Source organism: Silurus aristotelis, assembly GCF_946808225.1.
Source record: "Silurus aristotelis genome assembly, chromosome: 4".
NCBI classification, from domain to species: Eukaryota; Metazoa; Chordata; class Actinopteri; order Siluriformes; family Siluridae; genus Silurus; species Silurus aristotelis.
In genome coordinates, this window is record NC_139577.1 from 5,900,107 (window position 1) to 5,912,678 (window position 12,572).

General features: G+C 36.9%; 2 protein-coding genes across 4 annotated transcripts in view; one reads left to right on the forward strand and one right to left on the reverse strand.

The window, feature by feature from the left end:
• The window catches only part of LOC310725495 (4-galactosyl-N-acetylglucosaminide 3-alpha-L-fucosyltransferase 9-like), a 10,746-nt gene extending 714 nt beyond the window's left edge, over window positions 1-10,032 (reverse strand). The window contains exons 1-2 of the mRNA XM_083540509.1: window positions 9,980-10,032; window positions 1-713 (exon numbers count right to left, since the gene is read on the reverse strand). The exon at window positions 1-713 is cut by the window's left edge and continues 714 nt beyond it. Of these exons, the coding sequence (XP_083396635.1) occupies window positions 1-713; window positions 9,980-9,988 (722 nt within the window). The 5' untranslated portion in view covers window positions 9,989-10,032. The remainder of the gene's footprint in view (window positions 714-9,979) is intronic.
• Window positions 1-12,572, forward strand: part of LOC310725483 (SH2 domain-containing protein 4B-like) — a 99,856-nt gene that overhangs the window by 62,312 nt on the left and 24,972 nt on the right. Inside the window, exon 1 of one of the 3 annotated variants that reach the window (XM_083540492.1) lies at window positions 8,853-8,960. The exons of the other annotated variants lie outside the window; for them this stretch is intronic. The gene's annotated coding sequence lies outside the window, so the exon portion shown is untranslated. Of the gene's footprint in view, window positions 1-8,852; window positions 8,961-12,572 lie in introns of those variants that run through there. 3 annotated transcript variants of the gene reach the window in all.

The following is a 12,572-nucleotide window of genomic DNA, read 5'->3' on the forward strand; positions in this document are numbered from 1 at the left end:
TCGTTGTAGTAACTCATCCTGGTCCCTACTCCAGTATTGGGGTCAACATTTGACACGAACCAGCAGAGAAGCTTGTCCTTCTTTGGAATCACGATGTTCTCGTTTGGCTTTTTGCTGATCGTCAGTCGATGCCTAACAGAAATGTCACCATCCCGTCTGTAGGTCATGGTGAGGTTAAAAAGATTCTCCAAGCCTGGGATCTTTGGCGTGTTGGTCGGCGATTCTACATGGAACCAGATCCACTTTTGAAATGGAGGCCGAGGGGATGGTGGAAGGTTGGACAAATCCCATTTGATTGCTTTGTGAAAAACAAGGACTGCATCTGCTTGGCTGTAAAGGTTTCTGTCTAAAGTCAATTGACAGCCGTCGATGTTGTATATGGTTTTACAGTCATTAAAGTCCCAATGGTAGTTTTCAGGCAAGAACCACAACAGAAGGATGGGTTTTTCCTCCTTAGGCTGAGCAGTTGTAGTTGTTGTAGTTGTTGTAGGTGTTGTAGATGTTGTAGTTGATGTAGTGGTTGTAGTGATAATAGGATCAGAGACGTTTGCACTCTTGTAAACATTGGGCTGATAAGGAGGAATTGTTTGAGGTGTACATCTTGGCAAGGTATACTGAAAAAACAACAGGCAAGAGAAGATTCCTCCAATCCAACAAGTGGCTAACAGGCAAAACTGGTGTAGTTTGGGTGTGAAAACCATCTTCCCAAATCCCTGGAAAAAAGACGACTTTCTAAAACATTTATACTGGTATATTTATACTTTATAAAGGTACAGTTTTTTAACTGTGCTGGAATCAGGAATCCCAACAATGCAGAACTATAGGAAATGTATTAATTTAGCACTAAACTGAACAATAAAAAGGAATATGTAATAATAGTCTGACCATCTATGGTTTCTTTTGCTCTGCTATGGGTGGTGTCTGGTCCTATTTAAAATTTTTGGGTATGGTTTAATCTGGCCTGATCTGGCAGTCACCAAGGTTGAAGAAACAAAGAAAACAAAAAAAGGTTTGCACACCCAGACACACCCTGCATCACAAAACAAGACTGTGAACTTCAACCAGTTTGACATTAGGCAACGCTGTTATGTTCTGCTAAGTTCCTTTTGGGTGTTTTTACTTTACAAAAAATATTTGAGTTAACCCAAGAATCAGTTATGTAAAAAGAAGAGCTAATTGTTTCTTTTTGCAAATACAAATGCTGTAAAGATGATTTTCTATAGAAAATTATTTAAAAAAAAATCTAGCTACTACTAAAAGTAAAATTAAACAAATTGCCGTAAATTCTTTATTTCTGACTATGATTATCAATCTGACACAAACACGTAATGCTGAGTATGATGTTTTCCCATGACTTGAACATGTAGTAGAGTACAGTACATAATTTTTGAGCAGCTTCTCCTAACATTTTTAAAATGTGCATATCTTACTACCGGATTACTATTTTCTTTCTTTCACAAAAGAGTAAAAGCAAAGAATTCAAGCATTGTCATATTCTTGTTTAGCTATAAGCTCTTCGAAAATAATGTCTGACCACTTGTGCCAAGTTTGGAATGGTCTAGTTCTCCAGGACGGTGTTTCTCGGCATCTCAATGACCAGACAAAGGACCAATCTGACTCCCTCTATTTGCTTGTTTCGACATCTGACCCTGCGCTCTGACTTCCTAACATTGCTGGGATATGTGAAGAAATAATTACAGAAAAAAAAATGCTCATTGTAATGATTTTCTTGGCTTGAACAGTAATAAGAACAAGTACTCCCTGTCTCACTCATCAACTCTGCTTTCGAAGCTTGCCATGCCACAGGATAATTACCACCTGAGCAGGATAAAAGCAACTGTTGCATCACACACCGGAAACATCAGCAGAAGCAGCTACTGGAGTCAAGTGATTTCCATTTTAAGAAATGGAACCAGCACAGGTGCATACAGATGAGGTAACACACTCAGTGAATTGGTGTCTTCTAATCGTAAAGCACTGAGAACACTAACATTGAAAATGTTATCATTTAAAGTTTAAAAATTGTCAGACAAGTAAACCATTATCGAAGGTTTTTTAAGATGATTAACAAGGAAGCTTACCTGAGAGCTGTCGCTCTGCACCAAGTGAGAATTAGAGTTAGGAAACAAAAAAGGTGACACCTGAAATTTGAGCTTCACAAAAAAACTCCACCTACAAATCTTTTCTCTGAACAAATAGCTGAAGCATGTCTCCTAATGTCTCATTTAATTAGGTTAGTTTTTATTTTGTCTAATTATTATATAATTCAAACAAAACTGTAAAAAGGACAAACAAAAGGCAGTAAGGCAGAAGAATAAAAGATTTTAAAAAAAAACCAGTGGAGATTAAAAAGAAAACTCCAAATTAATTATTGACTTCCAATTGATGTAAAAATGATTTAATTTCACTAGAGTTCAAACCAGTTTCAGCTGGAAAATAAACAAAGCATGTGCTTTTTCTTTTTTTGTAAGTTATTGTTTATCCTGTAGGTTTGGTATGGCCATTGATCAAACACTAAACTCTCAGTACGGTACCTGGATCACTCCAGGGCAAAATTATGTTACCAGCTTTCATGTCCCTTTTGTTCTGTTCACAATTTTAAGCGTAGCTTCAGAGTGTTTTTTTGTGAGTTGTAGTTGCAGTTTCACCCGTGAACCTACTTTGAGCGCTATGCAAATTGTTGCATTCTTCTGGTTAGTCTGTGGGGTTTTTTTTTTTAGTCATGGCTGATGCAACTTTGGATCTTATCATAGTTGGTACTGTTTAGGACTTTCTTTGGAAGTGGCTTTATTTTCTGTTGAGGTAAATGGAGAATGCTTTTTTTCTTTCTGATGTGACAGCAAAATTGTCTATAAAGGTTTGGCTTAGCCAACCTTAACATCTGTAGAGATACTAATATCGTCATGGATGCCACAAAGAAAAAAGTCTGGCCATAGAACAGCATATCCACAGACATTTTTTTTTCAGAAAATAGAAAACTGCTTATACAGCACTTTTCTTTTGTTCTGCTGAATACCAAATGACACATAAATGGTCAAAATTACGTCAGCTGCCTTCTAGGTAGTTAGCAGATAATAGTGGAATATTTGTGTTTGAAAAGTTGAGCAATCCACTGATATTTCTTGCTGAATGATCATTCATTACATATAATTACTACATGTAAATTAATGTTATTTTCAAAGACAATATCAGTATCTGTCAAATTTGTTTCTGTTTAGATGTAGCAGGTTTTGTATTAGTTAGAATTAGAATCAGAAAAAAAAGCAAATAGAGTCTGAAATAATTTCAATACCCGATGTTCAAAGTTGTAAGCGGCTGTTTTTTCAGCTTTTATGTTTAATGCCTGCTCTATTTAATGTTTTACTCTTAGAATTTTTCAGTTGGTTAATGATTGCCTTAGTATTAACCTGTTGTGGTTTTTATATTATATAAAGAGCCTGTTTGGAAACGCCTAGTCTCAAAAACCTTTCATAGTTTTTGAGACACATACATGGTCCTTTTGTTTCTATGCAAATAAACACACAAGGAGTGGAGAGTGAATGACTGGAAGAAAGTTCTGTGGAAAAGTGAGTCCAAATGACATTATTGTTGCCTGTAACAAAAGAACTTATGTAAGACAGAGGGTAGGACAGATGTTAGCAAACTGCCTCAGACCCACAGCAACATTTTTGATCATTTTTGTACTTACATGCACATCTTGCTTTTTGTAATACCATTTACATTCTTTCTTTCTTTCATAAACAGAAAATGAAATCATGGTCAGTGCTTAACATGCCTGTTTTCTCACAAGCAAAGGATCCAACTCCTGCACCATCAGTCTAAATAAGAACCCTGGTCTGGTCAACAAAGCCAGGAAGTGTCCACACTACAGATTCCTCTGGTTGCTCAATAAAAAATGTCTGATCACTGGTACAGAGTCTGAAATGATTCAATTCTCCAGGGGTTGTTTCTGGACATCTCCTTTATCAGGTAAATGACAAATGTGTGTTTAAAGACAAGTCCAACTCCCTAGATTTGGTTGTCTCAAAGTCAGACTTGACAACTCAATGCAATAGATACATTGGAAAAGCAAAAAAAAAAAAATATTTATAGTATATTTGGCATGGTATAATGTTTGTCTTAGTTTTAACCTCAGGGTTTGAAATTATAGATCACTTGTTTTAGATCAATATTTAAATATTATATATATAACATTTTAAGTTTGGAAATGCCTTTGTGGTTTTTGAGACACCTTCATGTTCATTTGCTTTCTACACAAAAAACTAGGTAAATAGCAAAAACACAAAAAAATTAAACAGTGAATGACTGGAAGAAAGATTTGTGGACAAAGTCCAAATGTGACATTTTTGGCTCTGACAGAAGTCATAGGGACAGTCAGCTGGAGCATTATGTATCACGGAATTCCCGGCCCAGTCACCGCACCAAAATCCTAATGAACTGCTCTGGGATGAACTGGATTACAAGGTCAGAAAGAAATATCATTCTATACTAGTTCAGTAAGTTCATTGAAGGTCTCGTAAATTAAAAGACAAAAGGGTGGTTGTTCATTTCTACATCATCTTAAACAATTTATCCTGGTCAAGAAGGATCTTTCACAGTCATAGGAACATTTGTGTAGCCAATACACCTACAGCCATATTTAATGAGGTGTAAGGTAACAGTACAGTATATACATGGAGCAGTGCACACAACCTTTTAGACCCACTACACCTAACTACAGTGCAGGGCAGAAAGCAACAAGAAGTATACAGTGGTGTGAAAAAGTGTTTGCCCCCTTCCTGAGTTCTTAGTTTGTCACACTTTAATGTTTCAGATCATTAAACTAATTCAAATATTAGTAAAAGATAACACAAGTGAACACAACATGCTGTTTTTAAATGAAAGTTTTTATTATTGAGGGAAAACAAAATCCAAAACTACATGGCTCTGTGTAAAAAAGTGTTGGCCCCTAAACGTAATAACTGGTTGAGCCACCCTTAGCAGCAACAACTGCAACCAAGCGTTTGCGATAACAATGAGTCAATGTTACCGCCCTGTGAAGGAATTTTGCAGAATTGCTGTAATTCAGCCACATTGGAGGGTTTTCGAACATGAACCGCCTTTTTAAGGTCATGCCACAGCATCTCAATATGATTTAGGTCAGGACTTTGACTAGGCCACCCCAAAGTCATCATTTTGTTGTTGTGGATCGTTGTCCTGCTGCAGAACCCAAGTTCGCTTCAGATTGAGGTCACGAATAGATGGCCGGATATTCTCTTTCAGGATTTTTGGTAAACAGCAGAATTCAAGGTTCCATTTATCACAGCAAGTGTTCCAGGTCCTGAAACAGCAAAACAGCCCCAGACCATCACACTACCACCACCATATTTTACTGTTGGTATGATATTCTTTTTCTGAAATGTGGTGTTATTTTTACACTAGAGGTAATGGGACACACACCTTCCAAAAAGTTAAACTTTTGTCTCGTCAGTCCACAGAGTATTTTTCCAAAAGTCTTGGGGATCATTAAGATGTTTTCTGGCAAAACTAAGACAAGCCTTTATGTTCTTTTTGCTCAGCAGCAGTTTTCATCCTGGAACTCTGCCATGCAGACCATTTGAGCCCAGTCTCTTTCTTATGGTGGAGTCATGAATACTGACCTTAACTGAGGCAAGTGAGACCTGCAGTTCTTTGGATGTTGTTGTGGGGTCTTTTGTGACCTCTTGGATGAGTTGTCGCTGTGCTCTTGGGGTAATTTTGGTCGGCCGGCCACTAGGAAGGTTCTAAAATGTTCCATGTTTTTGCTATTTGTAAATAATGGCTCTTACTGTGGTTTGCTGAAGTCCTGAAGCTTTAGAAATGGCTTTATAACCTTTTCCAGACTGATAGATCTCAATTACTTTCTTTCTAATTTGTTTGTGAATTTATTTGGCTCTCGGCATGATGTCTAGCTTTTGAGTATCATTTGGTTAACTTCACTTGGTCAGGCAGGTCCTATTTAAAAAATTTCTTGGCTGTGAACAGGTGTGGCAGTAATCAGGCCTGGGTGTGGCTAGAGAAATTGAACTCAGGTATGATAAACCACCGTTTTAACAGGGGGGCACTTTTTCCACACAGGGCCAGGTAGATTTGGATTTTGTTTTCCCTCAATAATAAAAACCTTCATTAAAAAAAACTGCATGTTGTGTTCACGTGTGTGACAAACATGCAAAAAAACAAGAAATCAGGATATTTTTTACACCACTGTAGTTAACCTAGCTGAGACAGAGGGAGTCAGTGATGTAAACATGACTGAGAAAAGAGACATTCCTAAACATCATCATCTTTTCTCTGCTTGTGTTCTATATGTGGATGTTCAGCCTGGACACATTCATTAGTTAACCAAAATTTTTTATTCGTTTTGTATTAATATATATAAATTAGGGCTGTCAAAATTCAAACGTAAATTATTTTTAACGGCACTAAATTTTATTAACGCGAATTATGAATGAATGATCAATGAATTATAAATTCAGCGCGTATTTCTGTTTTACCATTTTAATAAAAAATATAAATACATAAATGAATAACTAGATATAAAAGAGGCGAAATTAAAACCTTCAGCACAACATACATTTATCCACAACCTCCCTTCTTTAATTAGATTTCTTTAAATAAATCTAATTTCTTTAAGAAAGAAAGAGAGAAAGAAAGAAAGAAAGAAAGAAACTCAACCAAAAAATATTTTTAATCAGTAAACATTTGTTTTATTTACGCGCCAAGTCTCAAATCAACCGCCAAATCCGCCATGATTCACACAATTTACCCTCTGGGTGGCGTTGTTTTTGTTTTTTGTTTTTCTCATAATGGAAAAAGGAACTTAAATTACTGTCTTTTTTTAATCCTACAGATAAGAACAGTTCATCATTCGAATGTCGACTTTTATATGTATACACTTATAATAACAACAAAATGCTGTGCTTTTGTACAATAAAGTAAACAGACAGGGGGCGCTCTCTGCCATGTCATCTCCCTTCACAAATACATAAAGTAAACAACCTGAATATCAGTGAATATTTGCCTCAGAGAGATAATAAATGTATGTTTAGAAAGCTCGAAATGTATTTTACATAAACAACATTCACACCGAATAAAAATATTTTCTGATTATGTAATCAGTAGGATTTATAGCATAAATCCCACAAAACCATACCATACAATACATTTATATGATTATTATAAAAGTTTTTTGACTTGACTTGAAGAGGTGCAGTTTCTCCGGTATCACCTCATTAACTGTCCTTGTGGAAACATAGCAAAGGTTCCGTTTGGTGTCCTGATGATTTACATAATTTCAACCACAATTATTACTTTAAAACATTTACAATAATTTTTTTTATTGTCTCCATGCTCTATGTTGAGTTTGGTTTCACTAATAATAACCATACATTTGCATAAAGCATCCATATTTCTCCATGTTGTTTAGAGTATTAAAAACATAAAGTATTAATATATGGTACATTTTAAAACAGATAGAAATGTGCGATTGAGTTGTGATTAAATATTTGAATCGATTGACAGCACTAATATTAATATGATGTGAGGTCCAGTTATCAGTGTGACACCAAAACATGTAGTAGTAATAACGACATTTTACTTAAGTACATCAGAGCCCAAACTTCTTTACTTTCACTTGAGTAAAAAAAAGTATAATCACTACTTTTTAAAACATGAGTATCTGTATTTTTATTTAAGTGAAGGATGTGTGTACTTTTGCCACCTCTGATACAGTGGAACGATTTTCAATAGCCTTCTTTGCATCAGCACACAGGCTTCCACCTAGTGGCCAGTATTTGTAATTAAAACACAGATGGCCAACAGGCAGCCACATTTGTTGATCACTAGAGGAAATTCTTGTCAATATTTCTAATGTAGAAGACCTTTAAAAGAAAAGAAAATATATGCTGACATAGTGTAACATCTAAGCAATAATATAATAGTTTTACTTTTTAAGTACCGATTTTATAGAAGGAGTAAAATTTGATTAATGATTTGTCCACTGAATTGGACATCATGCAATAGCAGCTATTTAACTTTGTTTTTGCTTGAAAATATTGTTTTCTATATCTGTTTATCATAGTGCATTTTGCAGGGGACTTAATGTTTAAAAAAATATTTGTTTTTTTTTTCGAATGTGCAATTTACTCTACTTTTGTTATCATCATATTTTCTATAACACAAGTGCAGGATGGAATAGAGATTAGAGTGGGGGAAATTCTCACAGTGATGATTATGACAATAAATATGTATGACAGCTAGAAAAAGATGAGCTGGTAATGCCAAGTGCAGTCAGGATTGGTAGGAAGCTGATGATGGAGAGGGAATCAAAGAGACCAAAAAAAAAAATGCATTCCAAAAGGACCCTGTAGCTGCAGCTACAAGACTGGAAAAAACTCAAACAGGCAGAATCTTTAAAGCTAAATAACAAAACACAGGGATATACATTCTTACAAAGATTCAAAAAGATTTTTACAAAGGTTGGGGTTCAAGTCCTAGTATCGCCAAATTCCCATTTTTGGGGCACTGAGTTAGGCCCTTAACTTTCAGTGGACATGGCTGACCCTAGGTTCTGACCTCAGCTTCCTAACATTGCTGAGAAATGCGGAGAAATTATTTCAATGTGCTGTACATGTGACAAGTATAATGCACCTTTCTTTCTTTTTCTTTCTTTTTAATACACAATGCAAACTGCATGTTAGTTGCATATTCTGGCCACAAGAGGGAGCCAAAGTGTAATGAAAAGTACGTGTGCCTGTATAACGAGCACAATAAAGATGAACATGGCTTCTGGATTATAGAGAGTGATTGACTAGGACTTGAATTAGGACTTACAATGTAGAATATTTATAGATTCTGGTGTTGTGTTTATTGGCTGAGAAGATTTCAAAGCCTTGGATGTATCGAGAAGCAGACAGAACCCACTAAACAGGGAAAATAAGATGGTAATAACATTTTGTCAGGGAGTAGTAAATATCTTAAATGTACTTCGACTTGTAAATCGACTTGTGTGGGTTGACAGTATGGCACAACATAATAATAGACTCCTGGAGCAAATCAGGAGCGTGAATCAAGATACCTCTATACTCTGGTTACAAGGGTTTAGACGAAGTTCTCTCCAAAGAATCAAGACAGGTGTAAAATAAAATGCTGTAAAGTACAAATGGTTTAAAAAATACATATTTTTATTGTTAATTCTCATCATTTTCCGAAATGCAAAGTGAGCAAACAGAAGTAAAATCTCAATCAAATTAAAATGAATTTCACTTGTAGATTGAAACACAGTCATTAACTTAAAAGGGACCAACTGTTTAGGAGGATTAAACCTGGGTAAGGAACAGCCAAACTCTGCGACTAAGATGAGGATGTTAAAGAGAGTTTCATGTAGCAGGTCATACACTGTGGCAAGACCAAGCACAGCAACAAGACACAAGGAAGTGATACTGCATCAGCAAGGTGTCTATAGCAGGCACAGATTTTAAAGCAGACTGGGTTTTCAAGATGTGCTGTTCAGCTATTTTGAAGAAACACGAAGTAACGGGCAATGTTGAAGACCATAGACACGATCATAGCCAAGGAAGAATTATGGTGCTTTCAACATATTTTGTTTCTGAAGGGTGGTTTGTCAAAAGTGTGTCAAATTTGTCAAACAGATAGCCAAACAGATAGATGTTAACGTGGTGGGCGGTATAGAGGATCCGGAAACGTCCATACATCAATTACATGCTACTTGAAGAAAATAATGGGGAATGTGGGCGTTACACATATAGCTGAAGAGGGTATATCAAGGCGGTGTGTCGAATGTGTTATTTGGTACGTCCATGGAACTGCCTAGCTTTATTTCTGCTGAATGAAGTCTTCTTCTTGGACACAACAACCCTGGATCCTGAACCTAGTTTATTCCTTCACTTGGTATTTTAACCTTGTTATTGAATTTGTTAAAGACAAGCACATGCTTGCTTACCTTCAACATCAGAAGATGTCCAGCAGTGCAATCAACCAAGAACTAGCAGAAACTGTCTGGAGAAGTCTTGCCAGAGGTGGTCTTCACAGAAAGAATTGCAGCCAAAAATTCATATATTTGACATGAAAACAAGAATAAGCCACTCAACTATACATGAAAACATTGCAACTGTAATGCACAAAAATGGTAGCAGGTGCTCAGGACTGAAATATTTGGCTTTAACAAAAAACAAGTTTTTCGAATGGCGGTTGGGGAACGGTACAATAATGAGTGTCTACAGGTAACTTGAAACATGGTGGACAAGTTTGGGGCTGCATTTTTGCAAGAGGAGTTTAATGGTGTCCTCAATGCTGAGAAATACAAGCAGATACTTATCCATCATGCAGTATGATCAGGAAGACTGTCTGAGTGGCTTCTGCAGCAGGACAATGACCCCAAAGCAATGCTATTATGAACTATCTATAGCATAGAAAAGAACAAGGAGAGTGAACAAGGTGTGTCCCTTACAGAGCCCAGATCTCAACATCATTGAGTTTGTCTGGGATTACATGAAGAGACAGAAGGATTTTAGGCAGCCTCTATCCACAGAAGATCTAGGGTTAGTTCTCCAAGATCAAACCACTTGGAACAACCCACTTGCTGAATTCCTTTAAAAACTGTGGTACAAAGGTACCTAGAAGAATTGATGCTGTTTATAAAAGTTTGTGGAAACATGATTTAGCTGAAGACAAACCTGTCATAACAGACAAACCGGATCTGGGACTTATTCAAAAGTGAGCTGCATTCACTCAATTCTCTCTCTCTCTCTCTCTCTCTCTCTCTCTCTCTCTCTCTCTCTCTCTCTCTCTCTCTCTCTCTCTCTCTCTCTCTCTCTCTCTCTCTCTCTCTGTTCTTTGAAGAATATTTCAGTTCTGTGCAAAGTTGTGGGTGACATAAGACCAGTCTTAGCATGTCTGCCAATTAAATGATATCCACTAAATCCTCTAATTAAAATGACACACACACACACACACACACACACACACACACACACACACATCAGACCCATTTGCTTTGGATTTAATTTTTTTTATTTTTCTCACACGTAGAACTTTTGAACAAATAAAGTTCAAGAGATCATAAAATGCAACAGAAATACAGTGGTGTGAATACAGTGGTCCACACTTTTATGTTTCAAATCATCAAACTAATTGAAATATTAGTAAAAGATAACACACAACATGCAGTTTCTAAATGAAGTTTTTTATTATTGAGGAAAAACGAATTCCAAAACTACATGGCCCCGTGTGAAAAAGTGTTTATCCCCATGTTATCGCAAGTTATCGCAAGCGCTTGTTTGCACTTGTTGCTGCTAGGGGTGGTCCAACCAGTTATTAGGTTTAGGGACAAACACTTTTTCAAACAAGGCCATGTAGTTTTGGATTTTGTTTTTTTACTCAAAAATAAAAATGATCTGAATCATTAAAGTGTGACAAACATGCAAAACAAATTAGGAAGGGACAAACACTGTTTATACTATTGTTATACATATAAAAATAAAAAACATTACAGAAACAAACAATAAGTTCAACTCATTAGCATGTTTTGCTATAGTTAAAAAATTGCATCCTGTAAAAATACAAAATGAACAAAAAATCCCACAGACAGGACAGGATTGTGCACTGAGAGGAATTACAAAATTAGGCGTCTACGATTTCAGTCAGACATGGCGTAGTTTCCTCAAATTGCACCATGTAATGTCATCCTCCCAATACATCCGCAATACATCCTCTCCTTAATACAGTGCAGTCGCCCTGTCCCATGTGCAGAAAAACACCCCCAAAGCATGATGCTACCACCCCCATGCTTCACAGTAGGGATGGTGTTCTTGGGATGGTGCTCATCATTCTTCTTCCTCCAAACACATTTAGTGGAATTATGACCCAAAAGTTCTATTTTGGTCTCATCTGACCACATGACTTTCTCCCATGACTCCTCTGGATCATCCAAATGGTCATTGGCAAACTTAAGACATGCCTGGACATGTGCTGGTTTAAGCAGGGGAACCTTCCGTGCCATGCATGATTTCAAAGCATGACGTCTTAGTGTATTACCAACAGTAACCTTGGAAACGGTGGTCCCAGCTCTTTTCAGGTCATTGACCAGCTCCTCCCGTGTAGTCCTGGGCTGATTTCTCACCTTCCTTAGGATCATTGAGACCCCACGAGGTGGGATCTTGCATGGAGCCCCAGTCCGAGGGAGATTGACAGTCATGTTTAGCTTCTTCCATTTTCTAATGATCGCTCCAACAGTGGACCTTTTTTCACCAAGCTGCTTGGCAATTTCCCCGTAGCCCTTTCCAGCCTTGTGGAGGTGTACAATTTTGTCTCTAGTGTATTTGGACAGCTCTTTGGTCTTGGCCATGTTAGTAGTTGGATTCTTACTGATTGTATGGGGTGGACAGGTGTCTTTATGCAGCTAACGAGCTCAAACAGGTGCATCTAATTTAGGATAATAAATGTAGTGTAGGTGGACATTTTAAAGGCAGACTAACAGGTCTTTGAGGGTCAGAATTCTAGCTGAAAGACAGGTGTTCAAATACTTATTTGCAGCT